Source organism: Somniosus microcephalus, chromosome 18, assembly GCF_052327205.1.
Source record: "Somniosus microcephalus isolate GS21.2 chromosome 18, FLI_Smic_1.0, whole genome shotgun sequence".
Taxonomy (NCBI): domain Eukaryota; kingdom Metazoa; phylum Chordata; class Chondrichthyes; order Squaliformes; family Somniosidae; genus Somniosus; species Somniosus microcephalus.
Genome location: NC_141004.1, coordinates 28590042 through 28609559, shown reverse-complemented (window position 1 = coordinate 28609559; position 19518 = coordinate 28590042). Strand labels below are relative to the sequence as shown.

The 19518-nt window shown below is 41.2% G+C and overlaps 1 protein-coding gene across 1 annotated transcript in view; it reads right to left on the bottom strand.

The window, feature by feature from the left end:
- Nucleotides 1-4367: 4367 nt before the first annotated feature.
- Nucleotides 4368-19518, bottom strand: part of LOC147105178 (complement receptor type 1-like) — a 358655-nt gene continuing 343504 nt past the window's right edge. Inside the window, exons 71-75 of the mRNA XM_086011790.1 lie at nucleotides 18641-18706; nucleotides 17013-17033; nucleotides 15686-15773; nucleotides 11583-11715; nucleotides 4368-9000 (exon numbers count right to left, since the gene is read on the bottom strand). Of these exons, the coding sequence (XP_085867916.1) occupies nucleotides 11616-11715; nucleotides 15686-15773; nucleotides 17013-17033; nucleotides 18641-18706 (275 nt within the window). The 3' untranslated portion in view covers nucleotides 4368-9000; nucleotides 11583-11615. The remainder of the gene's footprint in view (nucleotides 9001-11582; nucleotides 11716-15685; nucleotides 15774-17012; nucleotides 17034-18640; nucleotides 18707-19518) is intronic.

The window sequence follows — 19518 nt, the reverse complement described above, 5'->3', positions numbered from 1 at the left end:
GCTTCCAATGCATTTACATCCTTCCTTAAATAAGGAGACCAATATTGGACACAGTGCTCCAGATGTGGTCTCACCAATGCCCTGTATAACTGAAGCATAACCTTTCTACTTTTGTATTCAATTCCCCCTCGCAATAAACGATATCATTCTATTAGCTTTCCTAATTACTTGCTGTACCTGCATACTAACCTTTTACGATTCATGCACGAGGACACCCAGATCTCTCTGCATCTCAGAGCTCTGCAATCTCTCACCATTTAGATAATATACTTATTTTTTATTCTTCCTGCCAAAATGGACAATTTCACATTTTCCCATGTTATACTCCATTTGCCAGATCTTTGCCCACTCACTTAACCTATCTATATCCCTTTGTAGCCTCCTTATGTCCTCTTCACAATTTACTTTCCTACCAATCTTTGTGTCATCAGCAAATTTAGCAACCACACCTTCGGTCCCTTCATCCAAGTCATTTACATAAATTGTAAAAAGTTGAGGCCCCAGCACTGATCCCTGTGGCACACCACTCATTACATCTAGCCAATCAGAAAATGACCCATTTATGCCTACTTGGTTTCCTGTTAGCTAGCCAATCTTCTATCCTTGCCAATATGTTACCCCCTACACTATGAGCTTCTATTTTCCGCAATAGCCTTTAATGTGGCACCTTATCAAATGCCTGCTCCTATTTCTTATGTTCTTATTCGAAATAGTGCAATGGGATCTTTTACATCCACCTGAGAAGGCAGACATGTCATCTTATCTGAAAGACAGTACGTACCTCTGATAGAGAAGCACTCCCTCAGTACTGGAGTGTTAGCCTAGATTTTGTGCTGAAGTCCCTGGAGTGGAACTTGAACCCACAACTTTCTGACTCGGAGGCGAGAATGCTACCGAGCCAAGGTTGACAATGTGATAACTCCCAGAGATCATCTGCCACGTGTTTCAACAACACCCAGCTCTACACCTCCACCACCTCTCGCAATCCTTCGACTGCCTGCGCTGTCAAACTATTGTCTATAAATTAGGATCGCTTTTGGCCCTTGGAAATCAAAGATGGTTGTCCGGTATCAATTTTTTTTTTTTTTTTTAAATTGACTCATATTGGAAATATTCTTGATCAGCCGCAGAGTCACAAATGCTGAGCAAATCTGGAGGAATCTGTCAGAGCTGAAGTAACCTTAATATTTAAGGCTGCAGATATTTATTTTAAAAAAAGTACTTTTAAAAAGATGCTACTAAAATATAGTGGTTGCTCTTCCTCAGACTCTAGGAAATCCATTAATGCAACACAGTGGGTTTAGTCAGCATAGTGGGAGACATCAAACAAAGACTAGGGTGAACACAACATGGGTCTGAGGAGTCAGCACAGCAGATAGATCAGATCAGGGCTGGAGCCAGTGTAGTTGGGCCAGGGAGGGAGGTGCAAGCAAGCACAGTGGGAAACATTGCACTCAGGCGAGGGCAGATGCAACATGAATGTCAGGCATCAGGCCTGGGCAAAGTTTCAGGAGAGGCCTGCAATGGCAGAAGGAGGTATGGGAGGGGAGCCAAATGAACTGGAGGAATCAGGAGCAGATGGCGACAGTGACTGCAGGTATTAAGGGAGGCAATTAGCAGACAGCATCAGTGGTGGAACAGGATAGCCCAAGGGCCAAAAACTAAAATTGTAAAACTTTTTAAAAATGCAGATGTAAAGATGTTCTGCTGAAACTTGGTAACTTGAAATTAAGAGAATCAGGGCACTGGTGGGGGGGGAAAAAGAGAGATTTTCGTATTCACCAAGGTGGTAGTCAGGCAAAGTGGATTGCCCACACATTATAGAACCTGCCCAATTTTCATTTCATTGGTGATCTGCTCCATCAGATAACTCCCCAGACAGCAAAGCCACAAAACTACTCACTGGTTAAAAATTAAAACATAGAATCATAGAATAGTTACAGAACAGGAGGCCAGTCGAGCCCGTGCCAGCTCTCTACAAGAGCACTTCAGCTAATCCCACTCCCCCGCCCTTTTCCCGTAGCCCTGCAAATTTCTTTCCTTCAGGTACTTATCAGATTCCCTTCTGAAAGCCACGTTTGAGTCTGTCTCCACCACCCTCCCAGGCAGTGCATTCCAGATCCTAACCACTCGCGTGCTGCGTAAAAAAGTTTCTCATGTCACCTTTGGATCTTCTGCCAATCACCTTAAATCTGTGTCCTCTGGTTCTCAATCCTTCTGCCAATGGGAACAATGACTTCAGAACTCTGTCTACTCTGTCTAGGCCCCTCATGACTTTGAACACCTCTATCAAATCTCCTCTCAACCTTCTCAAGTCTATCCACGTAACTGAAGTCCCTCATCCCTGAAACCATTCTTGTAAATTTCTTTTGCACCCTAAGGCCTTCACATCCTTCCTAAAGTGTGGTGCCAAGAATTGGACACAATACTCTAGTTGAGGCCGAACCAGTGTTTTATAAAATATGTCTATTTATATCTGAATAAATATCTTACGTGTCTACAAAATCTCATCTCCTGTTGTATTTACATTTACTTTCTTAATTATAAATTTCTATGCCCACGTTTAAAATGTTTCCTGTCACTGTGTAATTACAGGCACTAGTCAGAAAGGGCAGTTATCCATTCCTACAAAATGTTTTCTGAACGTTTAATTGCTTACTTACAGCTATTGAAAGTACTTCACAATAAAGTGACTTAATTTATCCATTGTCTTTGAGAATGCCTCAACCTCATTCACTGCCGAGGCTTGGATTTGATATTTTGTCCCCAGAGCGGAGTTCAGATTGTGCAGTTTGAGCATGTACAGTACATCTAATTTCTCAGGATATATCAGTACCATTCAGTAGAACTGTTGAGAGTTTTATCTTCTAGCAGTTCTGCTGAGTTGTATTTTGAGGCAGGCTCCCTAATGCCACACTGTTCACCTTAATAATGATAATGGCCTTGATCCCAGGAAATGAGCCAGTGTTAGGATTGCAACTGATGGGTGGTCGGAAGTCCAGGACTAAAGTACTTTCAGTAACAGAGTGGGGCCAGAGGAAGTTTCGGGCCATGATCTGCAGCTTTAAAGTGCAGTGGAAGACTAAACAACGCCCAACAATTATTGACTTACATCTGGAGATAACAGACTCCAGCATTTGAATGTCTGAGATTTAACAGATCCATCAACAGTACTAGCAAATTGCCAACTTTAACAAAACATAAAAGGGAAGGGAATTTTGGCTTTAACATATGGCTTTTATGTGATTCCTGGCTTTGCCCCAAGGATGGAAAATAATTGTTATAAAGCAGTGGCAAAATGCCATGCGAAGGGAAAATGACTACTCCCTAAGATGGCTGTGAGCAACAGATCTTGAAATAGAAATTAATTCCACTCATTGGAAACATGTGCAGTGCCATAGGTAATCCTATAATCCATCTCATTCAGCGTAAATTCATTGAGATATTTTTGTGTATATTACACTCGAGATCTCCCATGGTACTGCTTAAGTAAAGTTGTATAATATACCATGTGGTGCATGATTTTTTTTAATTTTTTTTTTTTTTTTTAAAAAGGTGAATTTTTTTTTTTTTAAGTAAGTACACAAAGTTTAATTGTTCAGGAAAGAGGCCGAGATCAATCAGAATGTAATTGTATTTTTGCTCAAGGAACTTTACTTTGGACTGCAATCATCAGTTTCAGGCAATAGGTTAGAAACACCCAGCATTTTATCATTGTTTTGCATCTGTAAAAAAGTGGAATTTAGATTATGAAGTTCTGCAAGTTAATTACCATTTTTAATATATTGCCAGTAGATCTCCCATTGCATTGCTAATGGTGAGTTGGAGCATATGCGGTTTTGTAACAACAGGGGTGCTAGGCTGTGTAACAAGCAATATATTAAAAGTAGGGCTAATGTATGGCGAGTGAATAAGTCAAATCTCATTTTATCATGATTTTTGTCGGCCTTTGTCTCAAATACAAATAAGCTCTCAAAGATAGTTCTCTGAAAACAATTCTAAATCGGCTTCAAAGTTCATGCTTCAGCTTGTCTTTAAGTAATTTAGAAAATAAATTTATAACTGTTGTAGCACAAGGAAAGACATGTCTTGAGTTGCACAGATTATTTGAATCATATAATTTCTAGCTTTATCCACACTCTACATGCTCAGACTATTTCAATAGATTGGTGTATGCATTGAAGCCTGTTGCCAAACCCCACTCCTTGGTACATTTCCAGTATCACTTGGAGCTGGTTTGTACTGCTGCACAAATGGCAGTCTTGATACAGTAGCAGATTACAGTAGAAACCAGGGAATGGTGAAAGTGTTGACAGCACTGAGCAGGATAAAGAAAGTGGCAGTATAAATTGAAACATTAAATAGAGGCAAGTTACTTCCCAATTTTATTAAGAAACAAAAAGATGACAGACTGAAAAGATTACAAACAGTTTTGAAAATCTGGGGGGTAAAATTGGATCTAGTCACGCCCGTTGTTCAGGTGCAAAGTGGGGGAAAAATCCAAACACTTGAGGCACCGTGACCCTCACCTGAACTGCACCAGAAGTACGTCCGATGCCTATTGAAGAGCCCTTGGCAGCCGCCTGAAACAGGCATTAGGCCTCGTGGATATGTTAATGGGAGGCCCAACAGCAGTGTTACGACCCCCACTCCTAAATTGGTCATAACTGAGGTAAAGCATGTGCTGAGCATGCTCCACTTAGTTTTTCAGGCTCTTCTGTGGCTTAACCAGCAGTCGTTAAAAGGGACCGTCGAGGTCGCCAACAAAACAGTAAGTTTTTTCTTTTCAAACTTACCATAACGCGGAGCCACGAGGAGCTGGACTGCTCGCCACTCCTCCCGTTCGCTTCTCCACTTCCCAGGACCTACCCGGGGGGGCCACTGTCAGCATGGCAGCCAGCTCAAATTAGCGTTCAGCACGCTGCCCCTGGACATCTGATTAGCATTTGTAGATTGGCACAATTCTGGAGAGGAGGCCGGAGGCCTCCATATTGAACGCATCGCCAATCACACGTCTAAAGCAGGCCATGATCAATTCCATCCCACGTTTAATAATACAATAGACATTTCTCTAACATATACTAGAAAAAATCTTTCAGGCATAGAAGGCTTTTTGGTTAATCTGCCAAAAGGTTTTTGGAAACACTTAAATGAAGTGTATTAAAAATGAGTTGTGCAGTTTTAAGTTTGGGGCTATAAATTTTGTGAACTGCCAAGTAACATGGATCTTTGTGCTATTTGTGCCCTAGGATTGTTTTTATAGAACTTTTTAAAAAAAAATAGTGGAACACTCGAAACCGCTGATCCGGCTGTCACCCTCTAACAGATGTGATAGTGAGCCTAACTCATCACTTGTGCACAACAGTTGTTAAATTGGGTCATGCTACAGAGAGGCGAGAATGATTATCTGCAGCTATTCCATGCCCAGAATAGTAAACCTGGTTAAAATTGTGGCATTCATATTGTACGTTAAGAATACACTTGTATACAATTTTTCTAAAAAAATCAGTTAAGACTTGATGGTTTCAGGACTACCTAGGCTGGTTATCTTCAATGCTAGATATGGATAGTATAGTCTCCAGTGTAAATATTAGAAGATACCAGTGACATCATCTTACTTTGTATGAAATGCAGCAATCATACTGCATTTTGAATTTGGTTTAGCATTGCAGACATAAAGACTGATGTGCCAAAAAGTTGAATAAAAAAAACCAAGATACATCATAACAACTTGCATTTATATAGCGCCTTTAACATAGTAAAATGTCCCAAGGCGCATCAAAATCAGTATTTAAGCATAAACAAAATCTAATATATACACAGATGAACCATGCAGTTAATTAGATCCCACCAGTAGTAATAGTGATGCATCTTTAATAGCAAGAAATCATGTGCTCTTTCTTTGTCTCTTCAGGACTAAAGCATAGATGAGTTAAATCAAAAACTCGAGACACAAATCAGAACATTTACAGAATTATTTTATGCAGCATTGTTGGGCATTTTGGATCAATAAAGATAAAATTAAGTGCTAACATTGATGAAATTAATATTCCTTCATTTTCCTTTCAAGTCAGCCATTTTGAAACTGGTTCCATTCACTGATGGAATAGTCACACTCAGTTGCACCAAGACTCATTTCATTTCTTTGCAATTGAGCATCAAAGTTTGACCTTAAGGGTTTTTAAAATCTATGGGAGAAAAATTCATTAGCGACCATCTTGGGTTGCTAACATTGCCCGAGCGCTAAATTTAGCGCCTGGTGAAAAATAGCAGCAGCGATCAATAGCTTCAGTTTTAGCGCTCAAGAGGGAGGTAGCGAGCTAGTGCTCCACTTCCTTCTTAGAGCGCTAACCCCGAATATCGGGGCGGTGCATTCTGCAGCGTTATGCACTGGGCTACGTAGCACTGCCGCATAGAAGGGCTCTTCCCCTCATTAAAGGGGAGGGCCCAAGTCCACAACTCTGCGGGGTCCTACCTGGACCACCGGGGAGCGAGGTGCCATGCCAGCAGCCTGACACAAGGGGTGTGCCGGGCTGCCAGAACATGGCACGGACCCAGTGTTCAAAGATGCAACGGGCCGAGACAAGTCAATCAGCTGATTCTCCCCCCCCCCCCCGCCGCCACCTCCCCTTTAGTTAACGCCCCGTGAGCCTCCTGCCGCTCTGTTTCCGCCCCCTGAATCGGTCGGTCCATCGCCCAGGGCAGATTCAGGGGCGCGGGCCAATTTTGCAGGCTGGGCGAAAACGGGGCGCTGTGCACGGTGATGACGTCATCATCGCCTGTGCAATGGAGCGGGGCGCTACCGGTTACCACTGCTGATAAACTCCCGCTGAATTTAGCGGAGTCGTTAGCAGTGCCGCACCCGGGCGAAAAGTCGTTTGCGCCCCATTAGACCCCGGGGGCGCTAATGAGAGGCGCAAATGCACCGAATTTCTAGCCCTATTTGTTCGTGGCATGTGGGCAACGCTGACAATGCAGCATTTATTGCCTATGCTTAGTTGCCCTGAGAAAGTGGTGGTGGGCTGCCTTCTTGAAGCAATTGTGTTACAACTGAATGGCCTACGAGTCCACTTCAGAAGGCATTAAGAATCAACCACACAGCATGGGACTGGAGTCATGTATAGGCTAGCCCAAATAGGGGTGGGCAGGACATTAGTAAACCAGTTGGGTTTTAAAAAAAAACAAAAAAACAGTGCATCAGCTTTCATGGTCATTATCTGCTGCTGGGTACAAATTACCAGATTTATTGAATTCAATTGCACAACTTGCTATTGAATTTATTTCTGATAATTTGTCTTTACTTTACATACTGAGCTGCTGTATAATAGCTGTGGTGTGCAGAGCATAGTGAAGGTACAGTTTTCACAAGACAATGTGATATTTATTGAATGTGATAGTTACTTTTGATGGCACTGTAGTATACCTTTGATAATGGAAATGGAATACTGTATAGCTCCAAATTTTAAGATATGTAACCGGCCCAGGATTCTTTCATCACATTTCCTGTCAGAAAATATTTCAGACACAAGAGCAGACATTTAAAGGAATGGATCATCTTCAGAATTCTAACACAACAAAGTACTGTATGAAGACTGATCAGGTCAAGCTGATACTCAAAACCCGAACAGTGACTCAAGATCAGCAAAACAACACTACAGGATAAAAACAGTTTGATTCAACTTAAAATCAGATGTTTTAAAAGTATATATTAATGCACAATTAACTTTTCAGTGAAACAAACAATTCTTTTTACAATGAATGGCCTTATCCTCAAGTTAGTTAGTTATTCATCGGAAAATGCACCCATGTATCCAATTCTAAAGATATGTCTCAACGCAATGGGAGGTGCAGGAAGCAAAGAATAAGCACTGAAATGTCATGTTTCAGCATCTAGTCCCAAATATGGCAAAGAAAGCAATCTCCCTTTAGGTTAGCCACTGCATGGGAAAGTAACAATAAACACAAGGGTTTATTTTGAAACTTGAGAGTAGGCCTTTTCTTTATATTCACGCAAGGTTTCAATGCTTGGTAAGCGAATTTTTCACGAAACTACACAGGTACCATATCAAATGCAAATTTGAAGAAAAGCCAATATTAATCTTGGTCTCGTCAAATGTCCTACTTTGCTGTTTAAGGCAGTTAACAGTAAGTTATTAAAAAATAAACTTCTCAACAGGACACCAATCAGTAATTCACATAGAAGTCTAAATAAAAGTAACAATACCTCAATCATGGATCTATTCATTTCCTTGCAAACACAACTATGACCAGTGTGGTACAAATACATTTAAACAAATATATTTTAAAAAACAAAAACGTGTGCTTTTTAAACAAACTAAGTGTTCAAAACTAAAACACAACTCACAGTGGACTTTTTTTTTTTTTTAAAGAGAGAAACATCTGCTTCACTGGAATCAAAAAGGAAAACTTAATTAGCATTGAGGTTTCATTGAAGCGCAACTGTCAAAAGTACAATAAAAGGGATAGAAAATCTAGAAAGAAAACTAATCCTAGATCAACTAAATTACAGGAAACTCTCTTAACCGGCACCTAAATAACCGGAAATCTCTGTTAACCGGCAAAATTCAGGAGTAGGTTCAGGTAAGTTTTACTTCATATTAGTGGCAGTTCCTGGATCTGTGGCTGTGTAACTGGGGTTCGTGCACTTGTTGCTAAGCAACAGGGACGCTTGGTCTGTGGCCGGAGTTCCTGCACATGTTGCTAAGCAACAGGGAAGCCTGGATTTGTTGCTGTGTACGGAGCTCTCGTACCTTTTAAACTATACCTCTCTGTAATCCGGACTTTTTGATAAACCGGCACCACGCCGGTCCCGTTGGTGCCGGATAATAAAGAGTTTCCTGTGGTGAGAACTGCATCAAGTTTGCCTTGCAATAACAGAGAAGGAAGATGCTTTGGTTCATTTGCTCCGAGAGGGGATTCATTGAAACAGGACATTGCCGCAAGTTTACATCTAGGATAGAGACAGTTCAGAATTTTGACCTGTGGGGATAAAATATAGAAAAATAGGAAAGAGCTTAAAATTAGTCATACTTACACACATGGAAGAGACAACAATAACTGCACTAGCATAAGTTAGCAAAGTCCTGAAATATAGTAAGCAAATTCTTTGTTGCGTGACCAGTATTTAATCATCATGAAATAAAACAGTAACATTTAGCATTTTAATTTCACTTTTATACATACCGAGGTAAATTCACTCTGCAAACCTTTTGAAAAAGTTGAAAATTGCAGTTAAATTTAGACAAACAGTAGGAAGAGAACACTGGCTATCCATTTCCTGATAAGGTGGCGGAAATAGATTCAATAGTAGCTCTCAAAAGGGAACTGAATAAATACTTGAGAAAAAAATTGCAGCGATATGGGAAAAGAGCCAGGGTGTGGGACTAACTGGATTGCTCTTCGAAACAGCTGGCACAGGCTCAATGGGCTGAACGGCCTCCTTCGTGCTGTACTATTCTATCCAGGACTATGCTGAGTTAGCAAAGGTTTAAAAATTTGAATAAATACATCCCAGCGATTATGAACTAGATTGGACTCTTAAAATTTGTCCTTGGTGGTGCCTGCACTATGGCTCTTGGTCTTCAGAGGGCCAAGTGAGACACTTCTAAACTATAGGCTGGGTGCGTTTATCAGCTGTAGGGAAAATCTAAGTGAATCTAAAAGAACCATTAAGGCAACACCTGGAAAAGCATAGCCCAGTAAAGGTTTTAGAAAAGGGAAGACGAGCTATTAGAATTTTTTCTTCATTTGTTGCTAATTAAGGTAAGGGATGTTACAATTGGAAAGATAGCATTGGTGCACACCAAGGTTGTGTGGGTCAATTAAGTTCACCGTGTGATGCACAGTGCATAACCATGGTCTGATCGCCTGATAAGAGTCGGGGAGGAATTTCCCAGTCTTCACAAGTGCTGGCCTCTTGATAAAGAGTGGCTGCCAAGCTACAATAACAGGTGAGTTCTGCGCTACAAATGATTGGGCCATGGTCCTCAGCTACAAGAAGGATACTGCTGGCCAGGAAACTGTGTGACTGCTGACTCAATAGCAAAGAACATGCCCGAATGATTTCCTTGCTTTTGCAGCTAAAGCCATAAACAAACTGAAGCTAAGCCTACTACTAGTTCTTCCACTAACCAGCATCCTGTTCGGTAACTACAAAGAGTGAAAGGGCTCTTAAGTGAAAGTAAAAGGTGAAGGTGAAACCAAAGGGTCTTAGTGAGCGACAGATATGATATGGGGTTTGAAGCTCAGTTTTGGGTCAACAGGGTACGAAAGGTTTCTCATTACTTGGTTCAGCCTGAGCAAGTGGCTGGGAAGGGGGATGGAGTCAGTGGCAAGGGAGTGGAATTTATGGTGCAGATCAAGAACAGTTGTTTCAGCCTTCTCGTTGTGCAGTTTCATCAGTTTGCATTTATTTACATGAAATAACACGTCATTCATCAACCAAACTTCCACTGCATTGGGTCCACTTGCTCCCCTTCCAAGATTTCACATTAGCAAACACTGCAACTTTATTTTTGATCCTATTTCTAAATAATGAATGTACAATAACAACCTGCGCAATGTCCTTAATGCAGCCCTCGTCATCACCTTCCATGCCAAAGCTGCATCATGCAGAGCACTCATTGTGTCCTCTGATTCAGCTCACTTCCAATTAATTTCTGAAACTCCCACCCCGCCCATCCTTTTGCAGCAATCTCCATTGTGGCACAGCCTCAAAAATGTGCTAATACCCAAGCGTGTATCATCCAGCGCTAACTTTATCCAGCAGATCCGTTAGTTTTTCCACAGAACTCCAATAGATTTGTCAGGCATGATGATCCTCCATTAAAAAAAAAATACGGATGACTCCACAATCAGGCAGTCTCAACAGGACTCCCAGGATTAGTTTTAGATTGCTTTTTATAAGTGGGCAGTACACTCACCCTTCTTCAGTTTTTAAGGACCACTCTTGTTTCTAATGATTCCCTGAAGATATTCATCAGGGTGTGATCGAGTCAGCTCTTTTCATTCATAATTTGTAACTTTTCTTAATACTTCATTTCTCTCTGGAAATTCTTCCTCCTTGGCTTCAGCTTTTGACACCCTCATCTCCCCACCCTGCCAGTCCCCGGGTACAATTTCCACCACTCTACCTTTACGTCTGAGGGCCACAAAGTGAAGCACAGCTGGTGAATAACTGGCTTGGTCACCAGCCCCCCTCCCCCCACTGTGATGCAGTGGGTAAATGCACTGTGTAATATGGTGCTGTGCCATACAGAGTAGAAAGAACAAAATTACAATTAGATAGTGTCTTCCACGACCTCAGGACGCCCCAAGGTGCTTCACAGCCAATGAAGTACTTTTTCAAAGTGTAGTCACTGTATTAATGTAGGGAAACACAGCAGCCAATTTGCTCACAGCAAGATGGCACAAACAACAATGAGATGTTGACCAGATAGTCTGTTTTAGTGATATTGGTCGAGGGATAAACATTGGCCAGGATAAATATTTAACACTGTACTAGAACAAAATTGAAAACATTTAAAGTAGTTTGAAAACTAGAATTTACATTAAAGGTTTACCTTTTATAATTTTAAGTTTGACTTCTTTAAAGATCATGCTGGGTGATCACAGTATTCTTCAAAATTGGTCTCCACTTGGCTTTGACTGGGGGGTTGAGGGTTGATGTGAACCTTCTTACAGATGAAACGTTGTCTGGAAAGGCAACACGTGATGAGCACGAATGAAAACTCAATAATAATGGAGCATATTGTTAACCAAATTTGTAAAATATTAATACAACAGCCATATACAGCGCAAAAATAATGCCACTTTATTCAAGAAATAATTAATCGCCATTCAAGACAACTTTAATTGCAAGAGTCATTATGGGATGGATTTTTCCAAACTCGGCGGGCGACGTCCGTGGCATGTGGGGACCCTGCATCTGTCTTGGTCCCAGCCTCCAACAAGATTTTACGATGATGGGGCTTGTTGAGCCTGCCCTGCGAGGTTCCTGGCCAATTAATAGGAAGTGGGTCTGATGATACGTCATAAGCCGGTTTCCTTAAAGGGGCCATGTCCAAATTGATTTTGACAGTTGTGCCGTTAGTGTTCTGCAGCATTGAGGTGCTGCAAACACCGACAAGCACTGCACAAAGGTGCACGGCTGCACCCAGGCTCTCCCATGACTCCCTCCATATGCACGCAGGGAGGTCCTCTTCCCTTCCAATGGGCGGAAGACACCTCCCCAGGACACCAACGCAGCCTGGTTGCACATTGCACAGGAGGACACAAGCAGGGATGTCATCAGGAGGACCAGGCTGCAGTGGCGCAAACCTTTCCAATGATCTCAGTAGATCACGAAACGTTACTGCAAAGCCACACTCAGCCTCATCCTGCTGTGCCACTCATCACATCCCCATCACTCTGCCTTCCCTACCCTACCACTGCACATCTTTACTCACACCAACTTACCTTGCACCGTCACCCATCCCTCTCTATCTACATTATCACTTCCCCATCTCACTAGCCATCCCTCACACTCATCCTAGTCCAATCATACCAACAACACACAAGGGTAGGCACTTGGGTGTTTTAGCCAAACTTCCTGTTTGGGTAAACTTTGCGTAAACTTCCTGTTAATGTGTTGTCAAGCATTGAAATCCTTATTGTCACCACTTTGGACAGATTTGTGTGCACCTTTGGAAGTGTCTTAGTGATCTAGTGAATGGTGAGACATAACACCCCCCCCCCCCCGATGGTGATGTGTGAGAAAGGAATGGCTTGGCCATTGTAGGGATGCTTTATGGTGCTGGTGTGGGGTGGTGCCAACCTGGTGCATCATGTGGCAGCCAGGGTGTTCAATGTTAAGTGAAACAAATCTGGACATGGTGAGGCCATCGTTGGCATCCCGGGCAGCAATGTGCATAGGTGATGATGCCCTGTGTCCAGTGCAGCATCAGTTGATTACGAAGAAGGTTGGTGTGGATGTTGGTGCTGCTAGTGTGCCCGGTGGTGTTGGGATTCTGAGGACCAAGGTGAGATTTTTTCAAGGGCACCGAAGCAGATGGAATAGATGGCAGGTGAGATTGAGATGACAGAAGTAATCTGTCAATGTTGAGATAGGTTGTTCCAAGGAGGTAACAGTGGATAGAGGTTACTCCAAACACTTTCAAAAGTGCATAAAGCTCAAAAGTGGGTTCCAAATACTGAAGGCTGAAGCTTCTGAGATTGGAAAGTGACCAGCTGTAAAATGATAGCTACAAAAGTGGTATAAAAGCTGTCACCTAATGAAAGAAATGGAGAGTTGTTCAGAACCCGACATACTTACCTGGCGTGATCCCCGAGCGACGGGAACCTCGTGAAAAACTTGGGAAAATGCTTTGTATCTCGTAATATGGTGATTAAATTGCTTTAAATGCCCTTTTAACTAGCACAATTGCATGACCCGCCACTTAGTGCCGTGTCTGCAAAGTGCAGGCAGAATCGGCACTAGGGAAAACTCACAAGGAGGCGTGTTTAGAGCAGGATACCGCCCTGCTGTAAATCTTTTGGATTTTGACAGCGAACCCGCCTCCGAACTCGGCAAAATTCAGCCATATATGTGGAGAAAAGGGGCAGGGAGGGGAGGAAGGAAAGGGGAAGAAGATTGACAGACTATTGGAAAGCTTTTTTTCTCTTCTGTTGAGGAGTGAAAGGTATTAGAACTTTCCCATATACTGAAGTAGTAATCAAGACGGGACAAATTTGGGCTTTAAAGCAATGAGTTGTTAAAGCGAAAGTCAAGAAAGAGGAAACCAACCATTAGAGGTAGTTTTAACAAAGGAGATAAATGAGTTTGATTTAACATTAGAGGAGACAGTAAGAACCAGGACCTCAGCAGATGAACCATATACAAGATCATATATGTTGGATATACAAGAGATGAAAACAAATGGTGTCTGAAGAATTTTCACTACCCGTTGAAAAGAGGTCACAATTCAGATATGGCACTAAAGAGGAATAACGATCACGTACAATCTGAAAATATCAACAGTGGAATGAACTACAAAAGAGTAGGAAATGATCACTAAAGGGAGAACAGAGCCTTTGGGAATTGACGTTGATCCAAACAGAGCCATGGGATAAGTCATTTACTACATCACAGATGGAGCAATTTGAACAAAATTAGCTGTAAACATAAATAACAACAGAAAATGCTGGAAAAGCTCAGCAGGCCAGGCAACATCCGTGGAGAGAAATTAGAGTCAACGTTTCGGGTCAAAACCCTTTATCAAGACTAAAGAGGCACAGGGAATGAAATAGATTGAGGCCGGGCTGGGAGAGAACAAAACAGAAGAGACATTAAGAGGTACTCAAGACAAGACGAGAGGGTGATAGGACTAGTGGAGACAAAAGACAGCTCTAGATTAGGTGTGAAATGCACTGGCAGAATGGGAGACAGAAAAAAAAAGGGGGGGGGGGGGGGGGGAGGGGAGAGGGGAAAACCAAAACAAAGATGTGGATAAAAAATATGTAATAGGGGCCGAGGTTATGATCTGAAATTGTTGAACTCGATATTGAGTCCGGAAGGCTGTAAAGTGCCTAATCGGAAGAGGAGGTGCTGTCCCTCGAGCTTACGAGTTACCGTCCTTGGCCTCTTGCATTGTTCCACGGAAGCTCAACGTAAACGCGAGGAACAGCACCTCATCTTCAGATTAGGCACTTTACAGCCTTCCGGACTCAATATCGAGTTCAACAATTTCAGATCATTACCTCGGCCCCCATTACATTTTTACTTATTTTTTTATCCACACCTTTGTTTTGGTTTTTCCCTCCCCCCCACCACCCCCTTTCCTTTTTTTTCCTCTCTCCCACATGGCAGCTTTCTCCCATTCTGCCAGCGCATTTCACACCTAATCTAGAGCGGTCTTTTGTCTCCACTAGTCCTATCACCCTCTCGTCTCGTTTTGAATACCTCTTAATGTCTCTTCTCTTTTGTTCTCTCCCAGCCCGGCCTCAATCTATTTCATTCCCTGTGCCTCTTTAGCCTTGATAAAGGGTTTTGACCAGAAACGTTGACTCTAATTTCTCTCCACGGATGTTGCTTGGCCTGCTGAGTTTTTCCAGCATTTTCTGTTGTTATTATAGCTGTAAACATAGCTTGGGTGGAAGATCATGTCATGGTAATTGGTCTAGACATGTACAGTGACAGACCTTTCAAAGATTTGAGAGAGTAAATAAATCACCAAACTTTGAATGATCAGAGTGACAGCACAGGTAAAGTGGTTTCCAGTTTCATACTGGCACTTATGGATGAGGCCCAAATGGTTTAAGTTGCTAGGAGTATGTAAGTTTTGTGTTAAGGAAATCCACCAAAAATGAATAATGTAATGCAAGATTAGACAGAAATCCTTGATTTACATTTTCATGGGTGCAGGGAATTCAGACAGTTGGTTAGAACTCATCAGGAAGCAAACCCGTGGTCAATTGTCAACGCATATAAAACCAGTTAAATGTGAGATTTTCTATGGGGAAGTAGATTTACTTTGGAAGTTTTTCAAAGACAGTTTTGCCTCAGTAAATCGAGTACAGTTAAAAAAGTGTGGGAAAGGAAAAACAAAGAATAAAAGTGAACAAAGCAAGTTGTATTTATGGCTTTCTAGAAGATGCAAAGTAGACACAAATAAAAAAAGTATCTTACCTTTTCTTATTGTAATAGGACAATCCAGCAGCAGCACCAATACCAACACAAATGCCAATAATACAACTGACAATAATACCAGTAGTTCCTTTAAGAATACACAAGATTAGACAATAATTGAAATTTTAAAAAGTGCATATTCCTAATTTTTACAGTGATTGATACATTGTCAACCTGTTTTTCTCAACTTCTAACTGTTGCTTTCCTGAACTTTCTTTGAAAGACGGTGGTTTATTACAAGTAAATGCAAATCTATAAAAGAGATGCATGAAATAAACTTAAAGTTACTAAGCTGTGATATTAGAGGTGATTCTGCAATCTGCAGCCTAGAGTACGACATAATGCTTGCAAGGAACACTTTATGAAATCACGAGCTCCTTGCAAGTGCCAGATTTCAGCATCATCCTATAAAGTTCTCAAAGGCAGCTGGTACAACTTAAGGTAAACATGTTGCAGGTTTTGCTTCAGTCAATTTGCTTCCTAATGCACAATATATTTTCTCCAGAAAGGCTAAGATTTGAATTTACTCACTTTCAATATAAAAGACAAGTGTAAGGGACTACTCACTATGCAACAAATGTAAAATAAACTTTGCGAAGATTTTAAATTAAGGAGACATCGTGAATCAGTGACAAAATGGAGAAAACTACCCTACTGAGATAGAAGCATCCGAGACATGAAGGGGTCATTTTAATCCCTCAAAATGGGTAGGATGTTAATTTTTAAAAATCTCAAACCCGAACCCAACCCGCCTACTTCCGGTTTTAACAGAGGCGGGATGAGGGGCGGACAATCAACCCGCTCCTAGGAGGCAGGTGACTTAATTAAAAATTTTAATGAGGCTGCATGCCTCAGATTTTCTCCCTCTTCTAACTTTAATGCTGGCCGGCCGGGTTTTACCGGCAGCTAAAGGGAGGCGAGGACTGCTGTTTTAAAAGAGGCAAGTGCTTTTCTCCAGCGCTACTTGTGGGCCAGGAGGAGTTGGAGTGTTTCTACCCCACCGCCACCCTGGCCCCTCCAAGCTAACTTGCTTCTCTCCCCGCAATCAGACCAATAAACCACCCACCCCCCCAAATCACCAACCCCCAATCTCTGCATAAATGCCATCAGGTGCCATTGCTTAATTCAAATTGACAAAATGACCATCTGGACTGAAGATGTATATAATTATTATGCTTGTTTTTTGGAATGCCATTTAAAATGTACAATTTTCTAATATACAATTTGATCCATAGTTTTTAAAACATCTGTAAATGCTTAAAAAAAAGCACAACAATGAAGCTCATAAATCTATAGTGAAAAACATGCGTTATCCAATTCTCCTTACCAAGGCCGTGTTTCTCTTGTGCTGTAGGATTAAATAAAACAGAGTAAATCGACCACACGCAAATTCACAGCTATCTAATGTATGCAATGTTTAATAAATGACAAATCTCTGGTTATCATTAGGATAAGCTTTTTGCCTCCTCTATCAGACAGAGTGGAGAAGTGAGGTGTCATTTAACAATGTTGAAGCTAAACTAGAGATTTAAATAAGAAATCTGCAACAGAACTAACGACACTATTTGAATTGTATAGGAAAGAACTTTTACACACAGCCATTGGTTGGAGTGAGTTGCTGCTCTGTCTACTCGCTATTTTCCCTGATCATTACCCCGGGTAATGATAAAAATGTCGCCTGTAAACAGTCGGATTCTATAAATGAGAAGTGTGCACAATAACTGAAAAGAAAATTAATATAGAACGAGCAAGATGAGACTGATACTTTCTCCTCTCTTCAAAAAATAACACATGCAAACACAGGGGCTGATATTCATAATCATAGACAGTGCTCATTTTGCCACCTTCCAAAGCAATGTTAAACGTTGCAGACCTAAATATGCAAAGAGTTACACCAAATCAATACCGAGTAAATAGTCCCCAAGCTGTTAACTGTTTCAGACAGATTTTCTTCTGTTGTGAAAACTGCATTATATGCACATATAGTAGTAGTTTTGAGATGCACAAGGCAAAAAATAAAGATGGGTTCAAGGAAGTTAATAACTAGTAACCAGTTGTACAAAACATCCAGTTAGTGATATCTGTACCCAACTAGTCCATTGCAATTAAAGTTTTTAATGACATTTTAAAAAAAGTAACAGAAGCCAATTTTAACGTTCAGTGGTGGCAGAACAAGGGCGATAGCGGATCAGCTGCCTGTTATACATGCTGCCCGATTTCATCATAATGTTCACTTAATAGATAAAGCAACATCAAACATTAACTGCCTTAATGGAGATACAAATAATTTTTTCCCAGGGTGATGATAGATTGCTTAGTCAATCTGGTTGCACATAGAGGATATCTAATGCAACATTCCCACATCTATAATGACATCTGTATTAGACAAGATGTTTGATGCCCGATGCCCATACTTGGGTTATTGATGGTTAAGTGGTAGAATTTTTACATTTCAGATGGCAGGCCCAAATTTTATTCCCAGTCAATACAGAAAGATGGTGAGCATCGATGTTTGAGGTAGTCATTCATGGACTGTGGAAGGAAAAGATCCAATTGTCTGAATTACACACACTCTTTTGTTGCTCTGCTTCTACAGCAGAAAAAAAATACAAACCCCACTTTTATGGAATTTTTACTGTCATTTTTCGGTTTGATTTTTGAGATGGCTTTGAGATTTATCAAAGTATATTGACAGTTTCATCAGCAACACAGAGCCACAGCTGCTGCCAGAGAGGGACACCCCATGGTAAACAGGTAAATTCAACACGCAAGTCTCCCTCTATTAACCGTAGAGCAAACTCTACCTTCTCTACCATACCAGCTAGGCACAGGACATGTGGCAACATTTAACTACATTAAAAGGTTAATTAGAGTTCTATTTTGGGTGATCAAAAGTATCAAAGAGGGCCAACTGGATATTTATCAAATGGAAAAGTAATAACTGTTGCACAGTACCATTGGTTGGAGGGGGTTCCTGCTTGGTCACTCCAATTTCACGAACCATCACAGGCGTTTTTATTTCTAGGTACAGAAACGTAATTACAAGAATGATATAGCAGGCACAATATACACATTCTGATCCTAGAAATATCAACCGTAGTCATATTATATAATAAAAGTTACACTCATTTCCTGTATAGATTGGAAGTTTGTAATTTTGTCTACAAGATTTTAAAATACATTTTACCAGTGTAAAAGAAAGTCAAGAATCAGATCCTATGATACCAGCTCTCCCTCTCTATTTCTTTTGATCCCAGGGACACTTCCTTGCTGACAGACTGTCCGTCTGTCCAATATGAAGTCTTGAATGAGTTATAACTTCCTTCAGCTGAGCATTGGGTTGACTGCTTATCAGAGCTTGCTACAAACCCCCCTCCCTTCACACCCTTCCCTAGCCCCTCTCTCGGGTTCAGTGAGACCATGAGACAGAAAAAGGAAGCTTAAGACAACTGCAAGGTTCATAATACAGTAGAGAACCAAGCTGAATATAGAAAGTACAGAGGAGATCGAAAAAAAGAAATGAGGGGCAAAGAGGGAGTACGAGAATAGATTAGTGGTTAACATAAAAGAGAACCAAAATGTCTTTTATAAACACAAGTAGTAAAAGGGCAGTCAATGGGGCTGATTAGGGGCCAAAAAGGAGATCTTCCTGTGGAGGCAGAGGTACTAAATGAGTACTTTGCACCTGTCTTCACTAAAGAGGATGCTGCCAATATAGCAGTAAAGGAAGAGGCAGTAACAATATTGGATAGGATAAAAATAGATAAAAGAGGATGTACTTAAAAGGTCGGCAGTCAAAGTAGAAAAGTCACCCAGTCCAGATGGGATGCATC